This window comes from Centroberyx gerrardi, chromosome 10, assembly GCF_048128805.1.
Source record: "Centroberyx gerrardi isolate f3 chromosome 10, fCenGer3.hap1.cur.20231027, whole genome shotgun sequence".
Taxonomy (NCBI): Eukaryota; Metazoa; Chordata; class Actinopteri; order Beryciformes; family Berycidae; genus Centroberyx; species Centroberyx gerrardi.
In genome coordinates, this window is record NC_136006.1 from 2028751 (window position 1) to 2042050 (window position 13300).

The 13300-nt window shown below is 47.7% G+C and overlaps 1 protein-coding gene across 1 annotated transcript in view; it reads right to left on the reverse strand.

Annotated features, from left to right (window-relative positions):
- Positions 1–5485: 5485 nt before the first annotated feature.
- LOC139913433 (ras-associated and pleckstrin homology domains-containing protein 1) overlaps positions 5486–13300 on the reverse strand; it is a 44163-nt gene continuing 36348 nt past the window's right edge. The window contains exons 17-19 of the mRNA XM_078286159.1: positions 11889–12009; positions 11090–11220; positions 5486–8385 (exon numbers count right to left, since the gene is read on the reverse strand). Of these exons, the coding sequence (XP_078142285.1) occupies positions 5995–8385; positions 11090–11220; positions 11889–12009 (2643 nt within the window). The 3' untranslated portion in view covers positions 5486–5994. The remainder of the gene's footprint in view (positions 8386–11089; positions 11221–11888; positions 12010–13300) is intronic.

Here is a 13300-nt window from a genome sequence, read left to right on the forward strand (position 1 = left end):
TCTCTCTGTCTACCTGTCTCACTCTCTCTCTCTACTTCTCCCTCTCTCTCTACCTGTCTGTCTCTCTCTGTCTACCTCTCTCCCTCTTTCTCTCGGTCTACTTCTCCCTCTCTATCTACCTGTCTCTCTCTACCTCTCTCTCTCGCTCTCTCTCTACTTCTCCCTCTCTCTCTATCTACCTGTCTGTCTCTCTCTACCTCTCCCCCTCTCTCTCTGTCTACTTCTCCCTCTCTATCTACCTGTCTGTCTCTCTCTGTCTACCTGTCTCCCTCTCTCTCTACCTCTCTCTCTCTACTTCTCCCTCTATCTCTCTATCTCCCTGTCTGTCTACCTGTCTCTCTCTCTCTCTCTCTCTCTCTCTGCAGATCTACATAGCAGATGGAGAGAGACAGATGCGGAAGCTGCGGTGGAAGAATGCGATGGTGCTGAGGAGAGACAGACAGGCTCTGTTCCTCTACACTGGATCCCAGTGGATCAACGTCCTGGTAGAGAGACACACACACACACACACACACACACACACACACACACACACACAGAGAGAGAGATGTACGAGTGTGTATGTGTGTGTGTGTGACAGGAAGACCAATTCCACTTAGTTTAAATCAGACAATGCCGTCTTCTTCATCATCATCATCATAATTTTCTTCTTCTTCTCTCTCTCTTTCTCTGTCGTCATGCTGCTTCCTGTATGGACCAGAGCCCCGGATACTGACCAGCCTCCATTCAACACTGATGTCTCTCCACCGCCAGAGAGAGAGAGAGAGAGAGAGAGAGAGAAAGAGAGAGATCCATCTGCACAGCTCCACTAACCTTTACTGTTATTTCATTTTAATTCTACATGTCAATGAGCCTTACCTTTTATTATTATTTATCATAATATAATTCATAATTTGTTGTATTAATGGTATATTATTCTAGTATTTTACTACTATATTTCAACGATCCTTTAGTTAAGTAATACATTTCAATGAACCTTACCTATATTATTTTCATTTATTAATATATTCCTATACCGAACAGTGTTGTATCTTTAATCTGGAATATATTTTAATAATTTTATTTGTCATATTGCTCTGTATATCGTACTGCTGCTGAATAAAGAACAGGAACAGAATGAAAGACAGATGACGTGACCAATAGAAAGCGAGCAGGTTGGCTGTTGAACCCGCCTCCTTTAATGAACCAGTCAGTTACAGAGTTTGACCTTCATTATGCACCGTTCACACCCGACCACCTGAATGTCCTGTCAGTCCAGTCAGCACACACACACACACACACACACACACACACACACACACACACACACACACACACACACACCTGCTCTAGATTTTCAACCATCTTGGTGCAATATGCAAAAGAAAACAAACACAAATCTTCATTATAATGAACAGCGGATCTGTACACTCTACAGACAGACGACAGACAGACGACAGACAGACAGACGGATGATGATTGGACTGCAGACATTTTACCACTGAGCGCAGTGAAGAGGCGATCTGCTGTGTGTGTGTCTCAGGATCATAGTGAGTCTCGGTCTTTGCGGGTCTCAGGAGACTGTAAACGGTGGGGAATTCACCAAAACTTTACACTGGTTATACGTCTTCTGCGTCTATTGAAATCTATTGAAATCTATTAAAATCTCCACTGCCTTTTCATCCTCTCCATATCTTTACATCACACAGACTTCCACTGTATTCTGTTCACAATGAAAACACAATGTTACTTCAACCTGCTGTCATCAGGGTCCGGTTTTTCTAAACTTTTCTCACTGGATTTCAGTCATCTGATCGGATGAAATCTGAAAATGATGAATTAAATTCTTATTCAGATTGGATGATCCGATCCTAATTTAGAGATTAGGAGAGTTTTAATGCCAAAAATCTGGTTAATCCTACTGGAAAGGAATTAAGAGCTTTAAATGTAAGCAGGAAATAGTGATGATTGGTGAGCATGTGGGGGAAATACAGCAAATACATCTTTAATAAAATAAAATAGTATTCCATGTGTATGTTTTTTAAAATGAGCAAAACCTTCAGATCAAAGGCTCATACCAACTGATGGACCAGCTGCTCTTATGAACCTTTATTTTGAAAAGGATTAATGAAAGAAAACAGTTTGCAGAAAAATGGGAATTTGTTGCCATCCAATCAGACTTTTCCATAGTTCCCTCAGGACTTTTTGGCCTAACAGTGTTGGAGCATTATTTGTCCAACAGATGGCAGGATAGAGGTCTACCTAAAGACTGACAATCTGGATTCTGTAAAATTGATCATGATTGATCTAATTTTTTAGAAAAACAGACTCAAAATCAGCAAGATCATTCTGATGCTGAATTGCAAAGAACAGGGTTAGAAAATCCAGATTAAAAGTTTTGAAAAACTGCTCCCAGAGGACAAAAGTCTGATCTAAATGGGTGTTTCCGTTGCACAGGTGCTATACAGTACCCACACTGCGTCTAATATGGTGATGGTACAGTACCAGTACCATGCTGGACCCATACTGGACCTACTATGGGCGTGGAACAGCATCAGGACCCGTTGGTTTTCCACTGCAACACTGCAAGGTTGTGCATGTCTCTTGTACATAATGACGTCTTTAAAAGAGTCTAGAACCAAATGAACCTGGGTCCGCTGTCACAGTTCTCTACAAACTGAACTGCACAAAGCATGGTGGGAAAACACTGCAGTGTGTCAGGATGGGTACAACATGGTGCTCAGCATCAGCTGCTCCTGTCTGCCTCTCTGCTCGTCCACCTGGGTCCAGGCACTGCCGAAACAGATTCAGCTGTTCGACTGTCGGGCCGTTCAGACCGACGGGACACATGAGACTTTACCGATGCCTGTAGGGAAATGAGTCCCAAGGGCCTGGAGCTGGCAGGGATTCAGTGTGTTGCTCAGGACACTTCAGCAGGATGGGGGGGGTTTGAACCCGGCTCCTCTGGTTGGATACTCCGCCCCACCCCGCTGCCACGCAAGAAAGTCGATTCCCAACATCTCTCAGAAAGACAGAGCAGGGACTTTTTTGTTGCGTTTCATCTGTAATACTTAACAAACCAAACCCCCTCCTTCCTCATGATCTTAGTTGCCTCCACAAATGAGTTGGTGCCACTGGAGATCGCAGCACATTTGAAATCTTAGCGTAGCGAGCTAACCCTCCTGGAAGGTGACGGTCTAGAAACCTGAGACGGAGCTGAACGATGTGCTCCAATTATTGGTCATCAGATGTGTCACTCAAACGAGGCGAGGCAGCGTGTTAAGCCCTGTGCTCCTGAACCTCTGCTCTGGGATCGACTGATCTTGCCTGTCACAGTGATGTGAACTGTGGGAAACAAGAGTCAGGGAGGCAGAAAATGTGAATATGGATCTTTATAAGAACACGAAGCAGGAGCCTCAGAAACCTCTACACCTTCCTGACCTTTAACCTTCAGAACCTGGAACCTTCCTACACATTTACCATTTCATAGTTTCACACTTTACCCAGATCTACACGCTAAAGATGAAGATTTTTCTTCTACAGTCACAAAATGTTGACTGACAATGAGTTTACAACTACAGAAACGTGCAGTCATGTGATTTTCAAGACTGAACAACAGTTCCTTGCCTCTTGTCCAATTCCACAGCAAAGCGGCACGGTGACTGAAACTGAAAGGTCACAGGTCACAGGTCACAGGTCACCGCCCTGTTGAAGTGCCGCTGAGCAAGACACTGCAGCCCTACCTGCTCACTCACTGTAAGTCTCCCTGCAGGGTCGGTGGCCATGGGAAGTACTGTGTTGTAGTTTTACGTCTCACAGTTGAATTCTCCCATCCAACAATCTCACAAAAGACACAAATTTGATTTAGAAACGAATCAGAACAAATTTACAACCGTATTAATTCATTAAAATTAATCAAAGTACTTTAACAACACAAATGAGTGCACATTAATCAATGAAAACAAAATTTAATTTTTGGCATCGGTGGTGTTGCACTGCTGGCGACTTGTCATGCAGATAATTTAAATCCAGCGACACCCAGGGAGATGAAAACAGGAGGCCAAAAACCATTGAAAGGATTTCAGGTAGTAACTGACCCAGGTTCAGCCGCACATTTCAACCTCTGACCGGGAAATGTATTCAGAAAGCCTCTACCAGTTGATCTGGATTCAGATTGTTTTTTCTTTACAAAGATTATTTTTATCTAACCAAAGAGTCTGGAGACGCTGCACTGATGAAGCAGAAAGCTAACTGGCTAATGAACTTACTAAGAGACAGACTGGATTTATTCAGAGTCTGGTAAACTAATCTGTTGTAGGCTAGCTGACTCACTGGGAGCGTGTCCATGTTCCCTCAGCCCTGTCCCAACTTACCTTCTGACCTTGACCGCAAGCTTGCTCTAACCTCTTAACCTCCGTGACCTCATGCCTCAACCCAACCACCTCATCTGCCCTGGAGCCACTCGACTGCAAGCAAAACTAACCTCAACCTCAACCATACGAGCTCCTTGCCTAAACACATAGGGCTGAGGGAACATAGGGATGACCCTGACTCTCTCATTGGCTAACTAGCTAGCTCATTGACCAAGTCAATAACTAACTGACAGACTGACACCTTTATTTGCTCCAAACCAGAATCTAACCAATCTGGGAAGCTAGTTTGATGTAGCTCACTAACTGACTGGCTAACTAGCTAGCTAACTGATAAAGTGACTGAATTACTAACTAGTGGAGTGAGGGAGTGATGTGACTGACTGATTGACTAAATAACTGATTTATCAACTGGCTAACGATGGATAACCTTCATTCAAACAGCCTGGTCCTGATCGAACGTGTGGAAGTTAGTTTGATGTTGCTGGCTGACAAAGTGACTGTGCTACTAACAGGCTGACTGACTGAGTGACTAACTGACTTATTAACTGACTGATTGAGTGACTAACTGACTTATTAACTGACTGACTGAGTGACTAACTGACTTACTAACTGACTGACTGACTAGTAACTAGATACAGACAGTGTTTGTTGGATCAGTGTGTCTCTCACCAGTGTTTTCCAGTCTGGGAAGTCAGTCTGATGGAGGCAGCAGCTCAGAGGAAGTTGGTTTGTTCATTTTATTCAGCTAGGCCACGCCCCCTGAACAGCCACTGTTAGAATTCAAATTATTCACCAACCAATCAGCCATGAGGTTCTGGTTTTGAGGGAACGTGATTGGGTGAAATGATCCAACCCCTCGTTAGTGGCAGCCTGCTTTGCTAGTCCAGCAACCAGATCAGCAGTTTGACAGGCTTTGAGAATACAGTTCCACGTCCATTCAACCTTCTTCTCTCTCTACGCTTCTTATAAACTTAAAATAATAATATAATAATAACAATATCTTTCAGGTATTAAATAATCTTATATAAAAACACACAAAAAAGTTTGAAATAAATGGCAATACTCCCTCTAATCGTGCCCCGCTCCCCCTCCCCCATCCCCCAGTTCACAACATACATTTTCTACACACATCATCCCACTCTTTCTCTTCTCCCTTTCCTTCCTTCCTTTCCTCCCTCCTTCCCTTCATCCTTCACTCCTAAGACCATTGCTACGGTAACGCCACGTTCGTTTCCATGGCTCCATGCAGTACCAGTTATATTGCAGCAAAATGTCTCTGTTGCCAAGTCGTTCATGTCTTGTCATTTATATTTTTCGATGCAAAGCTGCACAAACATTGTGGAAAAAGCTTGATAGGTGTTTTTTCTGGCTTGCTTGTATACATATATATATTTTTACTCATTTCATTGGATTAAACATGTACTGGTAATAATAGTAATAATGAGGATAATAGGAACGATGATAATCTGAGATTAGGAGAAGGGAAGAGGGCTTGCTACTTGCTCAGAGTCCAAGGTCGGTTGGGTTAGCATGAGGAGAGACGAGACAAGACAGACAAATGTGATTACTTCTTCTCTGTGGGAATGATGGGACCTAATTGGTCAGTTCAATTCTTTAGGCCCCGCCCCCATGTCTTTACTCCCTACCAATCACCGGTCAGTTTGGTGCTTTGGTCCCGTTTGGGAGGGGCGGGAGGCGGGCCTCGCCGCAGCGTTGCATAGCCTGAGATGTTGGCGTGTTTGGTGGAGTGGGAGTGTGTGTGGTGGCGAGAGAGAGTGTGGGAGTGTCGGGCGCCCTGCTGCTGCAGCAGCAGCTCGGGGGGAGGAGGCGGGAGGAGCGCCATGTCGTCCATGGTGGCCACGGGCTCCATCTTGGAGGAGGGGATGAGGCGGGAGGAGGTGAGCGAGCTGTGGCGCGTGACCGACTTCCTCTTCAGGGTGCGGTTGAGGTCTTCCAGGAAGTGGGGCTGCAGCGTCAGGGAGCCCGACACCGCCGCTTTGGGGGAGGTGGGGGGGACGGGAGAGGAGGAGGAGGAGGAGGAGGAGTAGGACAGGGAGGGAGGAGGGGTCTGCGAGAGAGGAGGCGGCGAGAGGGGCATCGAACCCGTACCGTCGTACTGCATCGTGTTGCTGCTCCGCCGGCCCAGCGCCGGAGGAGGGACCGCCCCCTTCTTCAGAGAGCTTTGTTTCCACGATGAGGAGGAGGAGGAGGAGACGGTCGCCGACGGCTGCGGCGGCGGCATCTGAGGCTGGGGGTTCACCACGGCGACCCTGGGCGGGTGGTGGAACTCAGACGGGTGGGGAGGGGGAGGGAAAAGCTCAAAGTCGCTCGGGGGAGGAGGGAAGTAGTCGGGAGAGGAGTCGAGGTGCTGAGGCTGGGAGGGGGGAGGCGGGGGAGGAGGGGAGGGGAAGTCGGAGCCCTGGCGGTGCTGGCCCGTCTGCAGCCCCTGCAGCGCCAGCGGGAGGTTCGCCAAGTTCAGCTTCCCCGGTTTGGGAAGCGCGGCGGACTCCTTCGAAGGAGAACCGGTCGCCGAGGAGGAGCTGGAGGAGCCGCCGGTCTGAGGAGGCTGGCCGAACTTGCTGACCAGGCTCTCCACCTTCTTCGGCCGCTCGTCCTGCGTCTCGCCTGACGAGTTGGAGCGGATGGAGGAGGCTCTCTGCGGGGTCGGAGGAGGCCCTCGCTTGGCGGAGCCCGTGGAGCCCGTGGAGGAGGTGGAGGGCGACTTCTTCATGGGCGAGCCCGCCTTGGAGGAGGAGGGAGGAGGCGGGGGGAAGTCCGCCAGCGAGCTCTCCGGAGGCGGCGGGGGGAACTCTGGGGACTGAGGCGCTGCGACGCCCCCCGGCTGCCACTTGGGTTTGGCCTTGACCGCCGGAGGAGACTGAGGAGGCGGGAACTTGGACCCTTCCGTGGAGTTGGAGGCGGGGAGAGAGGAAGGGGCGGAGTTTCCGGGGAACTGATTGACGATCTGTTTGACCAGAGAGGAGGTGGCGGCCGCAATGGAGACAGAGGCGGAGGAGGAGGGGGGAGAGAGAGCGAGGTTCTTGGAGGAGAGGCTGTGCTGCTTCGGCAGAGTGGGAGGCGGCTGATTGGGGGAGTGTCCCGTCGAGAAGCTCTGCTGCTTTTTCATTTGCCCGTGTGCGTTATGGGGCGGGGTCGGGGACACCGGCGAGAGGGCGAGCGGGAGGGAGGAGGGACCTGAGGGTTTGGGAGCAGTTTGAGGGGGGAAACCGCCGGTGAAGGTTTTGGGAGGCGCGGGCGGGGGAGCGGAGGGGGAGAGAGGCTGGAGGAACTGCAGGGAGGCAGGAGGAGAAAGCTCAGCGGGAGGAGGAGGAGGCGGAGACTCGTCGTCGAGCGTCGTCGGGGTGAAGTCGTACACCATGTTGGGAAACTTCTGCGACAGGAACTGCTGGAGGCCCGTGTTGGAGAGCGGAGGGTAGGCGGTGTGAGCGGCCTCCGGGGGCGGAGGGGGGGGCAAGCCGTTGGCCTCCAGGCTCTCGGGGGGAGGAGGCGGGAGGTACTGGGGCTGCCGCGCCTCCTCCTCCAGGGGGGGAGGCGGCAGGAGAGCGGAGGGGCTGGACGCCCCGAGCATCAGCACCGCCATGGCCGAGCCGGGGGCCGGGACGGCGGGCGGGGGAGGGGGAGGAGGGGAGGGAGGCGGAGGAGGGGAGGAGCTGTAGGCGGCGGGGAGGGTGTTGTAGTTGGGTTTGGCGGACTGGCAGGGCGGGGCCGGGGGGGCGGGGCCGGCGGCGGGCTGGGTCCTGCACTGGCTCTGGTTCTGCAGCCGGGCCAGCGTGCTGTACTTGATGTACATGGAGGGAGGCGCCGACTGGTGGGCGGCGCTGATGATGGGGGGAGGAGGGGGAGGAGGGGGAGGCGAGGGGGGGGAAGGGGAGGAGTCCTCAGACGGGGAGAGGCTGCCGGTGTAGCTGGTCCGGGAGGGGGGGGTCTGGGGCTGGGAGAGGGGGAGGGAGAGGGGGGAGAGGGTCGGGATCTGCAGAGGAATAGGTCTACTGATAGGATCGATCTTCATCATCTGGAGAGAGAGAGGAGGAGGACGAGGAGGAGGAGAGAGGAAGAGAAGAGGGTAAAGAGAGGAGGGAAAAGGGGGAGAGAGGGGGGGGAAGAAGAAAGGAAGAGAGAGCAAAGAGGAAGAAAGAGGGAGAGGAAGAGGCAAAGTAGGAGGTAGAGAGAGAGAAAGGGAGGAAGAGGAGGATGTAAAGAGAGGATGACAGAGGGAGAGGAGGGGAGGAGAGAGAAGAAGAGAGAGCAGAGAGGAACAGAGATAGAGGGAGAGGAGGAGATGAATGCAGAAAGAGAGGGGAAGAGGGGGAGAGAGGGAAAGGAGGGAGAAGTGAGAGGAAGAGAAGGAGAAGACAGAGAGAAAGAGAAAGGGAAAAAGAGGAAGAGAGAGGAGTAGGTGACAAAGGAGGTGATGAGAGGGAGAGAAAGATGAGTTATAAAGGTAGGAAGGGGAAGGAGGAGAGGAAGAGAAAGGGGAAAAAGATGGAAAGGAAGAAGAGAGGGAGGACAGAGAGAGAGAGAGAGAGAGAGAGAGAGTTATTACTTTACATTATCATCAGGGAACAAACAACTCTGACATGATCATGTTTTTACTGTTGTACTTTTTGAAAACCAAACTATCCAAAACAAGATGCAGGAAGTCAAACATCAAACCAACGCAGACAGAAAGAGAAAATGAACACAACTGAAAGTCCGATCAACCTCTCACTCTGATGCTCTGAACGTCCATCACAGTCACAGCAGGAGTTTGTTACAGACCGACATGTCTGATGTTCTACACCAACGATCCCTAGAGGGCGCTCTTTACTCTTATCACACTGCTTTGTTCAATACTCAGTCTGTCCATCACGCACAATATCTTGGCCACTGATTGGATTTTGACAAAACTAAAGGGAATCATGCATCTCATTGCTCCATTTTTAATCAAGTGTGTCAAACTGGTTGTAAACTGGTTCCTGTCTGTATCAAACATGTTCTAAACTGGTTGTAAACTGTGTCAAACTGGTTGTAAACTGGTTCCTGTCTGTATCAAACATGTTCTAAACTGGTTGTAAACTGTGTCAAACTGGTTGTAAACTGGTTCTAAACAATGTCAACCTCGTAAACTGGTTGTTAAGTGCGTCAAACTGGTTGTACACTGGTTCTAAACTGTCAACCTGGTAAACTGGTTGTGAACTGGTTGTGAACTGGCTGTCAACTGGTTGTAAACTAGTTGTAAACTCTCAAACTGGTTATAAACTGATATACCGATGGTAAACTGGTTGTAAACTGTCAAACTGGTCGTAAACTGGTTGTAAACTGGTTGTAATCTAGTTGTAATCTGGTTGTAATCTAGTTGTAAACTGGTTGTGAACTGTCAAACTGGTTGTAAACTGGTTATGAACTGGTTGTAAACTGTCAAACTGGTTGTAAACTGGTTGTAAACTGGTTATGAACTGGTTGTAAACTGGTTGTAAACTGGTTGTAAACTGGTTGTGAACTGGTTGTAAACTGGTTGTAAATTGTTAAACTGGTTGTAAACTGGTTGTAAACTGGTTGTAAACTGGTTGTAAATTGTTAAACTGGTTGTAAACTGGTTGTAAACTGTCAAACTGGTTGTAAACTGTCAAACTGGTTGTAAACTGGTTGTAAAATGGTTGTAAATTGGTTGTAAACTGTCAAACTGGTTGTAAACTGTTTGTAAACTGGTTGTAAACTGTCAAACTGGTTGTAAACTGGTTGTAAACTGGTTGTAAACTGGTTGTAAAGTGTCAAACTGGTTGTAAACTGTTTGTAAACTGGTTGTAAAGTGTCAAAGTGGTTGTAAACTGTCAAAGTGGTTGTAAACTGTCAAAGTGGTTGTAAACTGGTTGTAAAATTGTTGTAAACTGGTTGTAAACTGTCAAACTGGTTGTAAACTGGTTGTAAACTGTCAAACTGGTTGTAAACTGTTTGTAAACTGGTTGTAAAGTGTCAAACTGGTTGTAAACTGGTTGTAAAATGGTTGTAAACTGGTTGTAAACTGTCAAACTGGTTGTAAACTGGTTGTAAACTGTCAAACTGGTTGTAAACTGTTTGTAAAGTGTCAAACTGGTTGTAAACTGGTTGTAAACTGTCAAACTGGTTGTAAACTGTTTGTAAACTGGTTGTAAAGTGTCAAACTGGTTGTAAACTGGTTGTAAACTGTCAAACTGGTTGTAAACTGTCAAACTGGTTGTAAACTGGTTGTAAACTGGTTTTAGATGTTGTTAGGACAATCCAGGCCGTCACACCACAGCGTTAGAACAACAGTGTCAGATGTTAAAGGGCTGCAACTGAACACAGTTAGCTGTAAACATGCTAACATCATGACTCCAGGATTTAGTCACACCCTGTCCTAACCTCCGGCCCCTCCTCCTCCTGCACACAGAGGAACCGCCATACGACCTTTCACCTTTGACCCCTGGCAGGACAGCAGAGGGGAAACATGGGAAATGTAGTCAACAGGTAAAAAGACGATGACAGGGAAGGACAGGACAGAGTTTGGGGGCTTGGGTGTGTGTGTGTGTGTGTGTGTGTGTGTGTCTATTTGGGTATGTATGTGCGTTTATACATGGTGTGTTTATGACTGTGTGTGTGTGTTAGTATGTGTGTAAATGTATGAGTATGTATGTGTGTTAGATAGTTTGTGTCTGTACATGTATGTTTGTGTGTGTGCATATCTGTGTGTGTGTGCGTGTGTGTGTGTGTGTGTGTACCTCTCCCTGCGTTCCTCTCCTCCAGGCCTCAGAGAAGATGGAGCTGACAACACTCTGGGAGCGGGCGTGGCCTGATGATGTCATCTCTGACACGCCGCTGTCTGATTGGCTGGAGTGGTTGGACTGGGACTCTGTGGGCGGAGACAGAAACGAAATATAGATTTTTCTCAGTGTCAACATGGTTAAAAGATGTTTTATCAATCTAATTAGTATTATTGAGTATTATACATATTATTAACTTATTCTAATTCATTTTTGCTTGCTTTATAAAATTAGCAACAAAGAACCTCTAAACCTCTAACATCTGACCTTTAACCTTTAACCCCAGAGAGAGAGTATTTCTGTAACCAACACATGTATAACTTGTTTATATTAGTGTACATTTTATATTAATTCCTATTAATATTCATGAGAGCTTTGGCAACACAAGACCAGTCATGATGATTAAGACTTTCTGACAGACAGACAGACAGACAGACAGAGAGACAGGCAGACAGACAGAGAGACAGGCAGACAGACAGACAGACAGACAGAGAGACAGACAGACAGACAGAGAGACAGGCAGACAGACAGACAGAGAGACAGGCAGACAGACAGAGAGACAGACAGACAGACAGACAGAGAGACAGGCAGACAGACAGAGAGACAGACAGACAGACGCAGACAGACAGACAGACAGACAGACAGACAGACAGACAGACAGACAGACAGACAGAGAGACAGGCAGACAGACAGAGAGACAGACAGACAGACGCAGATAGACAGACAGACAGACAGACAGACAGACAGACAGACAGACCTGGCAGGCTGGAGGAACTGGATCCTGACTTGATGGAGGAGGAGGAGAGGGAGGACCAGTCGTACGCCGCCTCCGTCCGCCTCATCGCCTCCTGGAAGTTGATGTACAGCTGCTTCCCATACTGACATGGAGACAGACAGACAGACAGACAGACAGACAGAGAGACAGACAGGCAGAGAGACAGACAGACAGGCAGAGAGACAGACAGACAGGCAGACAGCAGGTCATTATATAATATCTCTGCTGTCTGGTGAAAACAGCCTTGTTTCTAACTTGACTCCATGTATGTTTCAGTTCATCTAATGAGGTTTTAAAGTGTTTCATCAGACCAGGAGCCACAGAACGTCCTCAGCTCAGGGAGGAGAGTGTGATCCTTCATTTTAAATATAAACATGAAAACCACCAAAGTTGGAGTTACGAGGTTTTCACCTGACAATGACGATGTGTTCACATTATCACAAGAAAAAAACACACACACAAAAGGTAAGACGGTTAACATAGTTTCTGCATCCAGACTGTATTATTCTGCATGTATTTAAGCAGCAGTACAGATGTAGTACTGTCAGCAGGTTGTAGTACACTGATACATACAGAGTGTACTGTCAGCAGGTTGTAGTACACTGATACATACAGAGTGTACTGTCAGCAGGTTGTAGTACACTGATACATACAGAGTGTACTGCAGCAGGTTGTAGTATCCTGATACATACAGAGTGTACTGTCAGCAGGTTGTAGTATCCTGATACATACAGAGTGTACTGCAGCAGGATGTAGTACACTGATACATACAGAGTGTACTGCAGCAGGTTGTAGTATACTGATACATACAGAGTGTACTGCAGCAGGATGTAGTACACTGATACATACAGAGTGTACTGCAGCAGGTTGTAGTATACTGATACATACAGAGTGTACTGCAGCAGGTTGTAGTACACTGATACATACAGAGTGTACTGCAGCAGGTTGTAGTACACTGATACATACAGAGTGTACTGCAGCAGGTTGTAGTACACTGATACATACAGAGTGTACTGCAGCAGGTTGTAGTACACTGATACATACAGAGTGTACTGCAGCAGGTTGTAGTACACTGATACATACAGAGTGTACTGTCAGCAGGTTGTAGTACACTGATACATACAGAGTGTACTGCAGCAGGTTGTAGTACACTGATACATACAGAGTGTACTGCAGCAGGTTGTAGTACACTGATACATACAGAGTGTACTGTCAGCAGGTTGTAGTACACTGATACATACAGAGTGTACTGCAGCAGGTTGTAGTACACTGATACATACAGAGTGTACTGCAGCAGGTTGTAGTATCCTGATACATACAGAGTGTACTGCAGCAGGTTGTAGTACACTGATACATACAGAGTGTACTGCAGCAGGTTGTAGTACACTGATACA